The sequence below is a fragment of the Electrona antarctica genome, assembly GCF_951216825.1.
Source record: "Electrona antarctica genome assembly, chromosome: 8".
Taxonomy (NCBI): domain Eukaryota; kingdom Metazoa; phylum Chordata; class Actinopteri; order Myctophiformes; family Myctophidae; genus Electrona; species Electrona antarctica.
Window position 1 is genome coordinate 20,038,533 of NC_136789.1, and position 15,391 is coordinate 20,053,923.

The 15,391-nt window shown below is 45.4% G+C and overlaps 1 protein-coding gene across 1 annotated transcript in view; it reads left to right on the forward strand.

Moving 5' to 3' along the window:
* The window catches only part of LOC306927684 (stAR-related lipid transfer protein 13-like), a 48,400-nt gene extending 36,703 nt beyond the window's left edge, over positions 1 to 11,697 (forward strand). Inside the window, 12 exon segments of the mRNA XM_079507510.1 lie at positions 663 to 867; positions 1,184 to 1,934; positions 1,937 to 2,075; positions 3,706 to 3,876; positions 5,792 to 5,951; positions 6,354 to 6,552; positions 7,314 to 7,527; positions 8,694 to 8,808; positions 9,176 to 9,478; positions 9,637 to 9,854; positions 10,696 to 10,872; positions 11,330 to 11,697. Coding sequence (XP_079363636.1) covers positions 663 to 867; positions 1,184 to 1,934; positions 1,937 to 2,075; positions 3,706 to 3,876; positions 5,792 to 5,951; positions 6,354 to 6,552; positions 7,314 to 7,527; positions 8,694 to 8,808; positions 9,176 to 9,478; positions 9,637 to 9,854; positions 10,696 to 10,872; positions 11,330 to 11,447 — 2,770 coding nt within the window. The 3' untranslated portion in view covers positions 11,448 to 11,697.
* The last annotated feature ends 3,694 nt before the right edge of the window (positions 11,698 to 15,391 follow it).

The window sequence follows — 15,391 nt, forward strand, 5'->3', positions numbered from 1 at the left end:
CCACCACACTCTACCCACCAGGTCAGTAGACTGTCTGTCTGTCTCCTACTACCACCACCACCACACTCTACCCACCAGGTCAGTAGACCCTCCAGAAAAATGCGTTTATGCGATCGCATAATGTTTTCTCATTTTTCTGCAAATTTCGCAACTTCCCACAATTTCACAGCATAAAATCACATAAAACCCTGCATATTTCATCACAAAATCAAGGACTTTAGTCTACATAATCAACGATTTTTGCCTGCATTTTTCTGGAGGGTCTAAGTAGTCTTGTGTAGCCAGACAACTATTCCACAATCTCCGAATGCTATATAGAGTCTGGAACTACACCTTTCTGACATTTCAATCAATCAAAACTCACCTTCTATCATGTATAAACATGACCGATGTATATAAAACTCATGAACGAGCTTAGTTTTGGTTCTTTTTGTTTTTATCTTGGAAGATAATATTTCATATCCACACTAAATACAATATACTATTATATATGAAATAAGACTAAAACTAAGGACATCATTATTCTCTATGATCTATAGTTAGTTTGTTTCTGTTAGTTTTGCAAACACACAATACAGTTTTACTTAAGTTTCATTTTTACTTTTATTTCAGTTACCTTTAATTCTAAATAATGAGTTCCCACTTGGTTTTAACCCTCGCAGGGACCTTCCCCACTACAACTCCCTGCCCTCCAAGAGCCGCCACGGCGGGTCCGTGGGCCGCAGCCGGGCCAAGGACTTCCTGCGTCGCATGGAGATGATGCGTACCTGGGGGCCGTCCTCCACCCGCCGCAAGGGGTCCGGCCGCCGGCCGCCGCTCGTCATCGGCGAGCCCGTGCTACAGGGGGCGGAGCCGCAGGCCCTGCAGGTATAGGCCTGTCACCATTATTTACATAATCGCCAATTAGATTTGAGATAATCACAATTATTCTTTTTGCATAATTGTCATGATCGTTTCCATGTTGAAAAATGTTCACATGTTTTCAAACATTTTCAAAAATAGTGGAAATAGTAGATCAGCTATTTCCTATTAAAGTATAAAGTTAATATGTCAGTAATTTCTTATTTTGTCATATCTGCCTTGTGTAACTTCAAAGCCTAAAAAACAAACAGAAATGGATTTTTGTATTATGTGACGCCAAAAACACAATTCAATCGCCAAGTGAAATTCCCTAAACCCGCAGGTCCTCCAGTGCACGCCCATCAGCCAATTGGAAGGCGGCAGCCCGACACAGTCCCGCGGTGGCGTCGGACTCGGCGAAGGGGAGGACTGGGGCGTCGCCGGCGAAGCCCCGCCTTCGCCCGACATCTGCGACGTGGACCGCCTGGTGCTGAGCTGCAGCACGCCGACGGGCGGCGAGAAGGAGAACGCGCGTAAGAAACCGCGGCGCGCCGCTAGCAAGAGAGGAAGTATCTATCTGGAGGACATGGAGCTTCCCTCTCAGGGAAAACGGACAGAAGGCACCGGCACCGGCGCCGCCAGCCCGTTTTACAGGAACCAGTTCCGCTCGTACGAGAACCTCCTGGTCCACGTCCCCAAAGACCACAAGCCGGGCACCTTCCCCAAGGCCCTGTCCATAGAGAGCCTCGCCCCGTCCCCCAATGACCCCCAGGGGCGCCGACGACACCCGCCTCTCCTCCTGGGCCCCGGCGAGCCCTGGTCGTCGGGCGGGGCAAAGGCGGGGATGAAGGGGGCGGTGGGCCTTCTCTCCAAGAAGCCGTCCTGTCCCGGGGCGCCGCGCGGCAGCAGGGTGAGCGTCTACGACAACGTGCCGGGGTCGCACCTGTACGCCAGCACGGGCGACCTCATGGACCTGGAGAAGGAGGACCAGATGTTCCCACATCTGGACGACGTGCTGCAACACGTCAGCGGCCTGCAGCAGCTGGTGGACCACTGGTCTCGCAGCGTGCTGCCCGAGGGGGACGGGGAGGGGGGGGGGGGGGGGAGAGGGAGGGGACGGCCACGCCCAGCGAGGGAGAGCGAGACGGGGTCTCCCTGAACGACAGCGACTCCACGGGGACCGCCAGCAGGGAGAGGAGAGACTCCGGGGTCGGGGCTTCTCTCACCAGACCGCGGTAAGATCTGGATCTGACCACATAGAACTAGGTCTGGATCTAGATCTGGATCTGACCACATAGAACTAGGTATGATAGATCTGGATCTGACCACATAGAACTAGGTATGGATCTGGATCTGACCACATAGAACTATGTATGATCTGGATCTGACCACATGGAACTAGGTATCTGACCACATAGAACTAGGTATCTGACCACATAGAACTAGGTATGATCTGGATCTGACCACATAGAACTAGGTATCTGACCACATGGAACTAGGTATCTGACCACATGGAACTAGGTATCTGACCACATAGAACTAGGTATGATCTGGATCTGACCACATATAACTAGGTATGGATCTGACCACATAGAACTAGGTATATAGATCTGGATCTGACCACATAGAACTAGGTATGGATCTGACCACATAGAACTAGGTATGATCTGGATCTGACCACATAGAACTAGGTATGATCTGGATCTGACCACATAGAACTAGGTATATAGATCTGGATCTGACCACATAGAACTAGGTATGATCTGACCACATAGAACTAGGTATGATCTGACCACATAGAACTAGGTATGATCTGACCACATAGAACTAGGTATGATCTGGATCTGACCACATAGAACTAGGTATGATCTGGATCTGACCACATAGAACTAGGTATATAGATCTGGATCTGACCACATAGAACTAGGTATGATCTGGATCTGACCACATAGAACTAGGTATGATCTGGATCTGACCACATAGAACTAGGTATATAGATCTGGATCTGACCACATAGAACTAGGTATGATCTGACCACATAGAACTAGGTATATAGATCTGGATCTGACCACATAGAACTAGGTATATAGATCTGGATCTGACCACATAGAACTAGGTATGATCTGGATCTGACCACATAGAACTAGGTATGATCTGGATCTGACCACATAGAACTAGGTATGCCATATTGACTTTGTTTTTGTCCAAGTGCTTGAAAAGCACCTGGACTACATTACTTGTTCATGATTGGCTGCCTCTAGGCTGCCTATAAGCCAATGGGAGACTTAGGCTACCCACAGTCCCATAGTCCGTCATAAAAACCCATCTGCACTTGGCAGTTATGACTCGAGTCATTCTTGTTTTGTTTTTTGAGTGGTGTAAACCACTCCTACAACTGGCTTTGTTAGTGCAGAAAAAATGAGCATGGTTGCTATGTTCACCCTGTTCACCCGGGTGTGATTTCATTATGTCAGACATGACTTTCGTTGTTAGTGCAGAAAAAATGAGCATGGTTGCTATGTTCACCCTGTTCACCCGGGTGTGATTTCATTACGTCAGACATGATTTCGTTACGTCAGACAGGCCTTACACCACTCAGTTCACACGGGTGTGATTTTTTATATATATATTTTTGGGTCTTTTTGTCGTTTTTATTGATAGATATATAGTAGTTTGAGAGAGATGGGGGGGAAGACACACACCAAAGGTTGTCGTGCTCATGACTCGAACCCGCGACACACTGTTAGGCTGGATTACCAGCCTAGTGCCCGGACCCAAATATATATTCAGATGCATTTTCTGATTCAAACTGAATATCCCCCCCTGCCCATTCTGACCACTTCTTCTTCCTCGTCATCCAATCAGGTTACGGTGGCCGAGTTTCAGGATGTCCGACCCTTTCAGCCAACCGGCGTCCTCGCTGCAGATCAGCAGCCAATCAGCAGGCCAGCTCAGCTTGCTGCGCAAGTTCTCCCTGCTCCGCCTCACAGCCATCATGGAGAAATACTCCATGTCTAATAAACATGGATGGACATGGTGGGTGCATGCACGCGTGCACAGGCACACACACACAAACGTACTCACGCGTGCATGCGTGCATTTTACGAGCACAAACAAGTGCAGATACTGACAGACGGTCTGATAGCATTTAATAGAGTCATTTTGAAGACTGGCTTTGCAATATTCTTTATTCCTTGCAGCTTTTGAGCGGTACTTTTCACGCTGTTCTCTATAGCAAATTTACAATTTAGGCATTTAGCAGACAGAGCGTCTGCTAAATGCCTAAATGGGTGGGGTTCGTTCACACTGAGCACTATAACTATATCGTTCACCATTGTTGTTCTGAACAAACACAATTATTGTGTTTTTTTAATAGTTGGTGTGAACTCTGCCATCCACTTGATGATTTGTAGAACTATATTTTTTACAGTAAGCAAGGTAAACATGAGGTTAAGTACATCAAGCAGTGACTAGTAAGTATATAACAAATCGTCTATTAATAGTGTCCTGGTACTCACACATGCACCGTTTGTCAACCTCGAGCTGCCATTCATACAGAACCCAGCAGTAGAGTTCTCAACAGGGCTGAACATGAAGGCCCGGCAACTAGCTTTCTACCATTCTAGCTGCATTCATACAGAACCCAGCAGTAGCAACTAGCTTTCTACCATTCTAGCTGCATTTTACTGTGGGAGGGGTGGGGAAAATGGAGAACAGGGGGCATCTATGAAACAATTCAAGGCCAATATGTATGTTGGGACAGGATTATAGGCTGATTCAGTTCAGGGTACATGTGTTTTGGTCTGGATTTCTCCTTTAAGCCTTAATTATGCCTGTGTTGATTTGACAGTATACAAATGGACCTGTTTGAATCCAAAGTATTCATTTTCTCACAGTCTAACTTTAGTTAACACACAGGATTGCGTGCGTACGTGCGTGCGTGATTGTGCGTGCGTGCGTGCGTGCGTGCATGCGTGCGTGCGTGCGTGCGTGCGCGTATGTGTGTGCGCGTGGCTACTATTATTTGTTCATAATTTCACACATTCCATTGTACTGTTAGTTTACAGAATACACAGGAAGTGACATCATCAGACGGTCAGAGATGGAAAGTCCCTGCCTGGAATAATAGTGTGATTTCTTCACAGTCCAGACCTCTCACTCTCTCACTTAAACACATTCTTTCCACTGTACACGCACGCACGCACGCACGCACGCACGCACGCACGCACGCACGCACGCACGCACGCACGCACGCACGCACGCACAATCAGCACGCACAATCCGCACGCACGCACGCACGCACGCACGCACGCACGCACGCACGCACGCACGCACGCACACACACACACACACACACACTCTCTCTCTCTCTCTCCCCCCCCCCCCCCTAACAGTTGACCCTCTACAAAAGATGTTGTATGTGCAAAATTATTCCAAATTTTCAAGATCTTTCAGTAAATCTGCAACCTCACAACGAGCTGTATCCTGACGTGTTGTGAGCTTGTAGATCGGCCGTCTTTGAATAGCTGAAGCATAAAATCAGTCCCCTATAGAGCGACTGGGAAACAGTGCAGCCGCCTTACCCTACTGGGCAAAGCTGGAATTGCAGGCGCGCAGCTGGTGATGAACACAGAGCGCTCGTTCATGAATGGATCCAGGCGCGTTCAGGCGAGTTAGCACCAAACTTTGGTGCCCAAAATGCGGAAGTAGAGCGTTCTTCCGGCCAGTGAGCAACTTCTATTGCAGTCCGCCCTCTAGTTTATATAACGCTATGCATAAAATAGGGTTAAAGTGAGTCGAACACATTTCGCTGCGGTCTCATTTTCCTGCAGACCATAATAACCGATGCTCTCTGCATGGTGTGTGCAGGTCTGTTAATAATCGATGCTCTCTCTGCATGGTGTGTGCAGGTCTGTTAATAATCGATGCTCTCTCTGCATGGTGTGTGCAGGTCTGTGCCAAAGTTCATGAAGAGAATGAAGGTTCCAGACTACAGGGACAGGAGTGTGTTTGGCGTTCCCCTCATCGTGCACGTGCAGCGCTGTGGTCACCCTCTGCCTCGCTGTCTGCAGCAGGCTCTGGAACACCTCCGGACACACTGCCTGGACCAGGTCTGTCACGCATAAACACGCACGCACGCACACACACACGCACATGATCACGCACAAGCATGCACGCACGCACGCACACCTACTAGGCTGTACCCTCACACTAGTGATAGTCTTTTAAATAAAGTTCCATTTATTTACAGCCATATTTTAGTCTTCTGAAATGTTTTCGTTTTAGTCCAGTTGTAGTCAACTAAATATCAAGGTTTTGTCAAATAAATCTACAGTTGATTTAATCGCCAAAAATGTATGTTGACGGGCCTTGATGGCGTCCGCCAGTTGGAATAATAATGGGGGTCACGGCCTGAAAAGCTTGAGAACCATTCTAAACCACCATACTTACCCTACCCCCCACTTGTTTCATCTTCTGTGTGCACGTGTGTGTGTGTGTGCGGTATATCTCAGGTGGGCTTGTTTCGTAAGTCGGGGGTGAAGTCTCGCATCCAGGCGCTCAGGCAGCAGTGTGAGCTGTCCCCGGACCGCGTGCTTCTAGAGGACCAGTCTGCGTACGACGTGGCCGACATGGTCAAGCAGTTCTTCAGAGACCTGCCCGAACCGCTGCTCACCAGCAAGCTGGGCGAGACCTTCCTGCACATATACCAGTGTAAGTTACTGTACAGTACTACAGTATGTGCTCTTCTTATAGTGTTTGTTTACTTCAGATCCCCATGGCAGTGACTATTGTACGTTCCCCCAAAATAGGCATTCAAGTCTGCCACCATCACACAATGGTGGCAGATTCTCTGAGGACCCCTAGGGGTCCCGGATGCCCTACCCTGAGTATATAATGTATAGGGATCTGCAATGTACTCTTATAGAGGGGGCCCAGTTTAGACCCCTGGGGTACTCCGGTCAACGCAGTATAATAGGGATTTTTAAGTGGTTCAGATGTTTAAAGAGTTTAGATGTTTCCTCTCTGGTCTTTTTCCAGTGGTATAAAGTAACTAAGTACATTTACTCAAGTACTGTACTTTAGTACAATTTGAGGTATTTGTACTTTGCTTGAGTATTTCCAATTTCCAATACTTTTACTTCTACTCCACTACATCTCGGATCCAACTATTACTCCACTATGCACTTATTTGAAAAATGTGTTACTAGTTACTTTGTAGATTGAATTTGAAAATAGCAGATCTGCTATTTTCATATTTACATTCTGCATGATGCGTACTTTTACTTTTGGTACTTTAAGTACATTTTGATGCCAATACTTTTGTACTTTTACTCAAGTACATTTTGAATTCCGGACTTTTTTAAACTTGTAACAGAGTATTTCTACATTGCAGTATTGATACTTTTACTTATACGTAAAGAATGTGGGTAGTCATTTTTCCACACCACGTGCTCTCCGTGGTCTTTTTATAGACGTCCCCAAGGACCAGAGGCTGCAGGCCGTGAGAGCGGCCATCCTGCTGATGTCGGACGAGAACCGCGAGGTGCTGCAGACGCTGCTGTGCTTCCTGCGTGATGTCACTTCCTGTGTGGAGGAGAACCAGATGACCCCCATGAACCTGGCGGTGTGTCTGGGACCCTCGCTGTTCCACCTCAACATCCTGAAGAGTGACGCGCTGTCGCCAAGGTGACCACACATACACATTGACCATGGCTAATTGTTTTACGCATCATTATAATGTTCTTATTTTGAAACCCAATTATTTTTGGTCTGTCATCATCATACACATACAGCAGTGGTTTTCAACCAGTGGTCCGGGGACTACCAGTGGTCCTTGAGGAGGTTCCAGGTGGTCCCCAACTAAATGATGGAGAATTGGTAACCAAATGGACCCTTATAGAGCTTTAACTCCTGAGAGTGTAAAACTAATTGTTTTCGAGGTCCTCCGTCCTCCAGGACGGAGGACACAAAAAATCAAGACAAATTATTAAAAAATAAATGAAAACAGTAAATGAAAAAAACACGGCCCCCTCACGTATAGAGGGTATGCGTGTGACATCATCATCAAACCAGGAAGTTATGCAGGAACGCCTACTGAGTGGCAAAAAACAACTTTCTTACCTTGACAGCCCATACATCCACACAGAAAAGTCATATCTGATTGCATTAAACAACATTAAACGATGTTAAACTGACTTTGCCTTTTGCTTTGCCACTCGATGTGCCATTCACTTTAAGCATGCGCATACTCTCTATTAGAAGGCCAATACCAGTCACCAGAACAAAAGAGGGGTATTTTCGATGAATCTATCCTGGTTAAGATGGAGTTTGAAGTTACAATGGGTTTGTATAGGAAGTTGGCGGGGCAGCTATAAAGAATATCAAATATCTAAATACTGAATCGAGCAACTTAAAAACTGTCTGGGGTGTTCACATAATATAAGCCTGAGTAGACGATGAAATGACCAAAAGCTTTTTTGAAAGTGAAATATCCCTTTAACTCAATGGTCGCCAAGGACTTATTTAACTTCTTTTTCATGATGTCCTGGAGCGCCAAGGATGTGTTTTTCGTGTTTTATAACATGGTAAAAAAAAAAAATAATATAAAAGATATATGGTGGCGGTCTGGGACTTTTGGCGCCCCCTGGTGGCGGTGAATGAGTTGAGAGAGTGCACGGTTCCATTTGTATACTCTCAGAGTTACAGACCTGTTATGGTCATTCAGGGCTAGCTCCTTATGTGTTTCTGGTAATATTATTAGCCAGTCACATGTCCGTGGCAAAAATTGGCTTTTGACATAAATGGCCACCACGAGCCAGCATGACGATGACGACCCCTGTGCCTGCCTGCAGGTCCATCCAGAGGAAGTACACCACGGGACGTCCCGACCAGAAGGACCTGAATGAGAACCTGGCTGCCACGCAGGGCCTGTCACACATGATCCAGGAGTGTCACCGACTCTTCCAGGTGCGTCTCAAACTCGTTAGCTCAAGACCTAAAGCACTGAAAACAGAGAAATGTGGTGATAATGATGATGTCTCTCTCCGGGACTCAAACTAGTGAAAACAGCCGATGTACAAGGTCACAGAGCATCGCAATGTCAACTTCTACATCTGCTATTTTCACAACTTTTTTTTAATGGGTGTGTGTGTGTGTGTGTGTGTGTGTGTGTGTGTGTGTGTGTGTGTGTGTGTGTGTGTGTGTGTGTGTGTGTGTGTGTGTGTGTGTGTGTGTGTGTGTGTGTGTGTGTGTGTGTGTGTGTGTGTGTGTGTGTGTGTGTGTGTGTGTGTGTGTGTGTGTGTGTGTGTGTGTGTGTGTCTTCACCCTCCTCCAGATCCCAGAGGAGATGGTGACTCAGTCTCGTAACTCCTACATGGAGGCGGAGCTTCTGGCGCCCCCGCTGGACGAGCTGTGTAAGGGCGGGGAGGAGGACGGCGTGGCGACGGAGGTGGAGGTAGAGGAGGAGGTAGAGGAGGAGGAAGAGGAGGAGGCGGGGGAAGAGGAGGACGAGGAGGAAGGCTCGTACCACGCCCACATGGAGGGACTGATCCAGAGCCTGCTGAAGGAAGCCAAGGATAAGAGCAAAGGCTGGCTGTCCCGCTCCGCCCACGACCATACGGAGCTGGCCTCTAAGAAGGTGTGTGTGTGTGCGTGTGCGTGTGCGTGTGCGCGTGCGCGTGTGCGTGTGCGTTACTATACTTGTGAGGACCTTAATGTCTCTCGCAAGTAGTACTAGACTCTATAGAGAAATAGACATTGTGAAGACCATTTTCCTGTGTGTGCGTGCTGCGCCAGGTGGGGGACGGGAACCCGCTGCGGCGGTGGCGCGTGTGCGTGGAGGTGCCGGCGTCTCCCAGCGACGTGCTGCACCGGCTCCTGAAAGAGCGCCCCCTCTGGCAGACCGACATGCTGCAGGAGAAGGTCCTGGAGGTGCTGGACAGACAGACGGACGTGTACCAGTACTCCTGCCGAGGCATGGCGCCACAGCCCACCACGGACTACGTGGTACTGAGGTCAGTGTGTGTGTGTGTGTGTGTGTGTGTGTGTGTGTGTGTGTGTGTGTGTGTGTGTGTGTGTGTGTGTGTGTGTGTGTGTGTGTGTGTGTGTGTGTGTGTGTGTGTGTGTGTGTGTGTGTGTGTGTGTGTATACTCCTGGTATATACATACTATGTGGTATACTGAGGTCAGTGGGTATGTGTACTGTATGTCAGTGGTTGTCATAAAGGTTGTCAGCATTAGAGTCACGGACCACCATTTGATAACATTTAGCCTCTCAGACCCAAAACTAAAGAATAATTTGTTGTCGTTGGATAAGAGTTTGTCCACAATTCCATGCTGTATTGATGTGATACCATAGGAGAGATAACAGGCAAACGTTGATCAAAATAACAATTCTTATACTTTATCTAATTGTGTACTGTAGACTTCTTGTAAAATAAGTAATGCAGATGTTTAATAATACTCTTGAGAGCGTAAAACTAAACCCACTTTCGTTTTACACTCTCAAGAGTTAAAGATCTATAATGGTCCATTTGGTTACCAACTCTCCATCATTTAGTTGGGGACAACCTGGAACCTGCAAGGACCACTGGTAGTCCCCGGACCACTGGTTGAAAACCACTGCGTGTGTGTGTATGATGATGACAGACCCGACACAAGATGTTGATCTTTCTTGTCTTAGGGGCAGTTCTTAATCACATGGCCCTAAGCATAGATGCTGATTGGCTCTTCCATTTTTGGATAATGTGAATTCATGTGACCGCCGGGATGGTTTATACCAGGCTCAACACTGTCCGTTCTAAACAAAAAGCAGAAAAAACCCACCCTAAAACAAAATCTATTTTACTCTGCTCAGGTCATGGCGTACGGACCTGGGGAAGGGCTCGTGTGCCCTGGTGTGCGTGTCTGTGGAACACGAGGACAGCCCTCGCATGGGTACCGTCAGAGGAGTGGTCCTGGAGTCACAGTACCTCCTAGAACTCTGTGCTTCTGGGAAGACCAGGCTAACACACATCTGCCGGGTGGACCTCAGGTTGATATGCATTTCCTGTTAGCGGATTCGAATGCCATGTTTGACCTCATCAATGCATTGAAAGGGACGTTTAATCAGAGCATTGAATGCTGCAGTAAACATGATTTTGTCCCTTTCAATGCATTGATGGTGGAAAGTTTGATGATGATAATGTGATAATAAGTATTAAACTATAAACTATTGAGGAGGGAGGGCACTGTACAATAGAATATACTAGTTTTAATAAAGTTATTAAATATGTACGTTTGTCATATCGACCCTGTGCAGGAAGGAGATCACGGAGATTAAAAACACAGGAAGAAATATTATTTTGTATTCATAAATGTTCCAATGTTCAACGACAATTCAAATGCAATTAAATCGTCAAGCGCAATTATTTGAGCGACAATTAATCACCAAGTCCATATAGTGACAGCTGTCCCCCTGGTCTCATTTGTGTTGTTGTTGTTTCCCACAGGGGCAGGTCTCCAGAGTGGTACAACAAGGCCTTCGGTCACTTGTGCGTTAACGAAGCCCAGATGATCCGCTCATCCTTTCACCCGCCAGACCTGACCAGCCCAGAGACCAAGAACTGACCCCCACCCCGACCGACCCCCACGAAACACTGTGTTTTATATCAGGGGGGACCAAGGATCTACCGTCAGCGGAAGAGAACCATGTGTTCTTAATAGACCAGGACGTGGGCTTAGAACTGGGACCAGTGGATTCTTGTACCATATCCCTCCCTACGTGGGCTTAGAACTGGGACCAGTGGATTCTTGTACCATATCCCTCCCTACGTGGGCTTAGAACTGGGACCAGTGGATTCTTGTACCATATCCCTCCCTACGTGGGCTTAGAACTGGGACCAGTGGATTCTTGTACCATATCCCTCCCTACGTGGGCTGAGCTGTTGAATATTGTCTCTGTCGGGTGGAAATCTCACATGTCCAAAAACTGTACCTTTTCAGGATTCCAATTCCAATTCACGATCAAAAGTAGCAGATCTACAAGCGGTTTCTGCCCGAGAGCAATGATATACAGAATATACTACGCTGACCTGATTTTCCAGTTCACCCACACACAAGTTGGTGAAGAGCTGGCCATCTAAGACTGGTAATCGTTGTAATATAGCAACTGTGTGTGCTGCCTGGGGGGAAGATGATGACACCGTGTGATTTGACGTGCCAATAATCTATAATTAGAATTAGGAACGGACATCTCAAACTGTACAGCATGCTTAAGTTATTAAGCATCCATCATTGCCAGTGCCACTTGTCCATCTGAGAGATTAGGACACATTAAATACCACAAGGCGTTTCACATTAAACTGCATTAACTGTCCATATTAAAACCCTCACAGAGAGCTGGTTCAGCAGATGGATGGAGCTTTTCTGAAATTGCCACTTGAACGTTTTGCCAATTACGATGAGGCTGAGATCTATTGTGTGGATCAAGGGCTATTTATCTATTTTATTTTTCCATTTCCTGCAATGTGCTTGCCAGCGATATTATTCTGGGCAGCTTCCCAGATCTTATGTTGCGCTGTGCGCGTCATAAAAAGGCCATGATTAGATATGGCTTTTTTTGGTAAATTAATTTACATATCCCATAACAGTACATCATAGACCTCATTGTCTATTACTGTAATTGCATTTGAGAGGATATTTGAGAAGTCAGAAGGCAAGCGAGAGGATCACAGACCTCCTTTTGACCCGACAATGTTGATTTCAACCTACTTGGTGCTCTCAAGTTTGAGATAGAAACACAGAAGTGAAAAGCAACACCATGGGAGGGTGGATTCAGACTTAACTCGTACAGGAAGGCTCAGTGAGCTCTTATTGTGGAGTGAAAGATGGGCATGACCCACTAGAGTTGTATTTCCTGTCATTTAGAGGAATCTAATGTGACTCCATGTCTTTAAGCTGTTATTTAAAATACAACCTATCTGGTTCAAATATAACTCACTATAACTGGACCTAAGAACTATTGAGAACTGATTCGGTGTCAGCAGAATTGTATATTGTTATATTATATACTATTATATTCACAATCTTTTGTATATTTCTCATGCAGGTTTTCAAAATATACAAAAGTTGTATTTTGGACAATGGAAAAACAATTTCACAAATATATTTTATTACTCAAAATATATTTTTCTTCCACATTATGTGTCCAAAATATATTTTTGTATATTTTGAAATGTACTCTTTTTTTTCCTTTTCTTTTTTGCTTTACATAGAGCCCCATAGCCCACTGATCTGGGGTCCACGAGCCTACAGCAATCACAAATGATGACATCAATCTTATCGCATCTATATTGATCTATATCAGCCTTTTCCTATTTGTTAAATCTCTTATAGCTTGTCTGTGTAGAGACTATAGTGCACTTATGTTGTCATTGAGCCCCAGTTGGATTAAGGTACGTCATCGCAATCTCAGGAAAAAAGGGTCTCTTCAACGCTATACTGTAACCGACGGTGGTGGTGGCATCATAGCTGGTGGCACGCACGTCCACGTCAATACCGCGCTACAGTAAAACCACAACCTGTTCACTCATCAGTTCCACCAGCCCACAGTACACTAGTACAGTACAGTAGGTGTACGCTGTACTGTATATGTGCCTGGGTCTTGGTCTTTGTGCCACCTGAAAAATAGTCTGTTTAAACCACTTAAACCTCCATACTTGGCCTCCTACTAGGACCATATCAAATAAATGTCTTTGCCAAATAATAGCTGAGTGCAGCGAAAAGACTTCGCTTCAGCGGGTGCTGCCGACGCGTTTCACTGTTGTACTGGTTCTTCAGAAGACATTCTTTCACTCTTTCATTTGACTCAAATCTTATGATATTTAGTCGATTAAAACATTTCAGATGACTAAAATATGACTAAAACTAAATACATTTTTATTCAAAAGACTCTATATGACTAAAACCAAATCAAACTTGGAATTTCTTCAGGTTCACCTGTTGTTTCCAGTGGTGGAAAAAGTACTTTTTACTTAAGTAAAAGTATCAATACTGCAATGTAACAAATACTCCATTGCAAGTAAAAGTCTGGAATACAAAATGAGTGAAAGTATAAAAGTATTGGCGTCAAAATGTACTTAAAGTACCAAAAGTAAGTACTCATTATGCATGAGTGTCCCATTTCAAGCTTTCAAATGTATAAATGCGACGCATTGTGAGCTTGAAATGTATATAGGGTTGAAGTGGTTAATGTATGTTTTGTAATAATAATTCAAATTTACAAATCAGCTGGTAATTCAAGTTGTCAAGTTATTGTAGTGGAGTAAAAGTACAATATTTGCCTCTGAAATGTAGTGGAGTAGAAGTAAAAGTAAAGTAAGTAAGTCAAGTAAAGTACAAACACGTCAAAATTGTACTTAAGTACAGTACTTAAGTAAATATACTATCCACCACTGGTTGTTTCCCACTTGGATGTCAGCCCACTGCTACAAGGGAAGGAACGTAAACATATTGTACTAACCAACAGTGGTTACCAACTTACCACTGGTTTAAAACAAACCAAGAAAGTGTGTGAGCAGGATGGGTACAGGTCAAAGGACAAAGTCCACGCGGAACTAAACGTGGCACAGGTGCACGTTAAAGCCCGACCCGAAAACTAACCCGACGACAGAGGTCTGAAGTCATGCTTTGTAGACCCCAATGTTTTGATTGAACATCACTGTTGATTTTAAACTACTCTTGTTATTGTTGTGAGTGTTGATTTATCTTTATTATCTATTGAATTATTATTTTAAAAGTTATTATTATTATCATCATTCTATTATTGTGTTATATGGTATCGTTGTTATTGTCGTTTGTTTTTCTTCTTTTTTTTCTCTTTTGGCTATCATGTTATACAATGTCTAAGACATGTAACCATTTCACTGCTTCTGGGAAGCATGCTTGAAAGTGTGTGTGTGTGTGTGTGTGTGTGTGTGTGTGTGTGTGCGTGTGTGCGTGTGTGCGTGTGTGCATGTGTGCGTGCGTGCGTGCGTGCGTGCGTGCGTGCGTGCGTGCGTGCGTGCGTGCGTATGCATGCATAATGTGCATGGATATGTGCCTGCATTTGTGCTGTTTGTATATACACCGTAAATCCCCAATGATAACTTAAAGCGGCACTATGTAACGTTTTTAAATGAATAAAACCTAACTTTGTCCGATCTGTATATGATAGAGTACGTTAACGTAATACAATTTAACTTATGTAATTGGGGTGGTTGTATTTGGTCTCCCTCTCCCTGCTCTTTGGATCATTTAGATCCTACATGTCTAGGTCAGGTGACACATGACCTTTGACACGATCCTGTTTCGTGTTTTTACACACATTTTGACGACGGTCATCAAGATTCAATTAATGCCCTGAGCAAGCAGGCAGGCACTATTAGCTCACTGGTGAACATGTCATCACTTTCACAGCCTGAGACCCAGGTTCAAATCTGGGGTAGAACGAAGAGGAAAGTTACATAGTGCATCTTTAAGCCAGAGTGTACGTGGGTATAAAGTAACAGTGAGGACTTTACGGTGCACACACC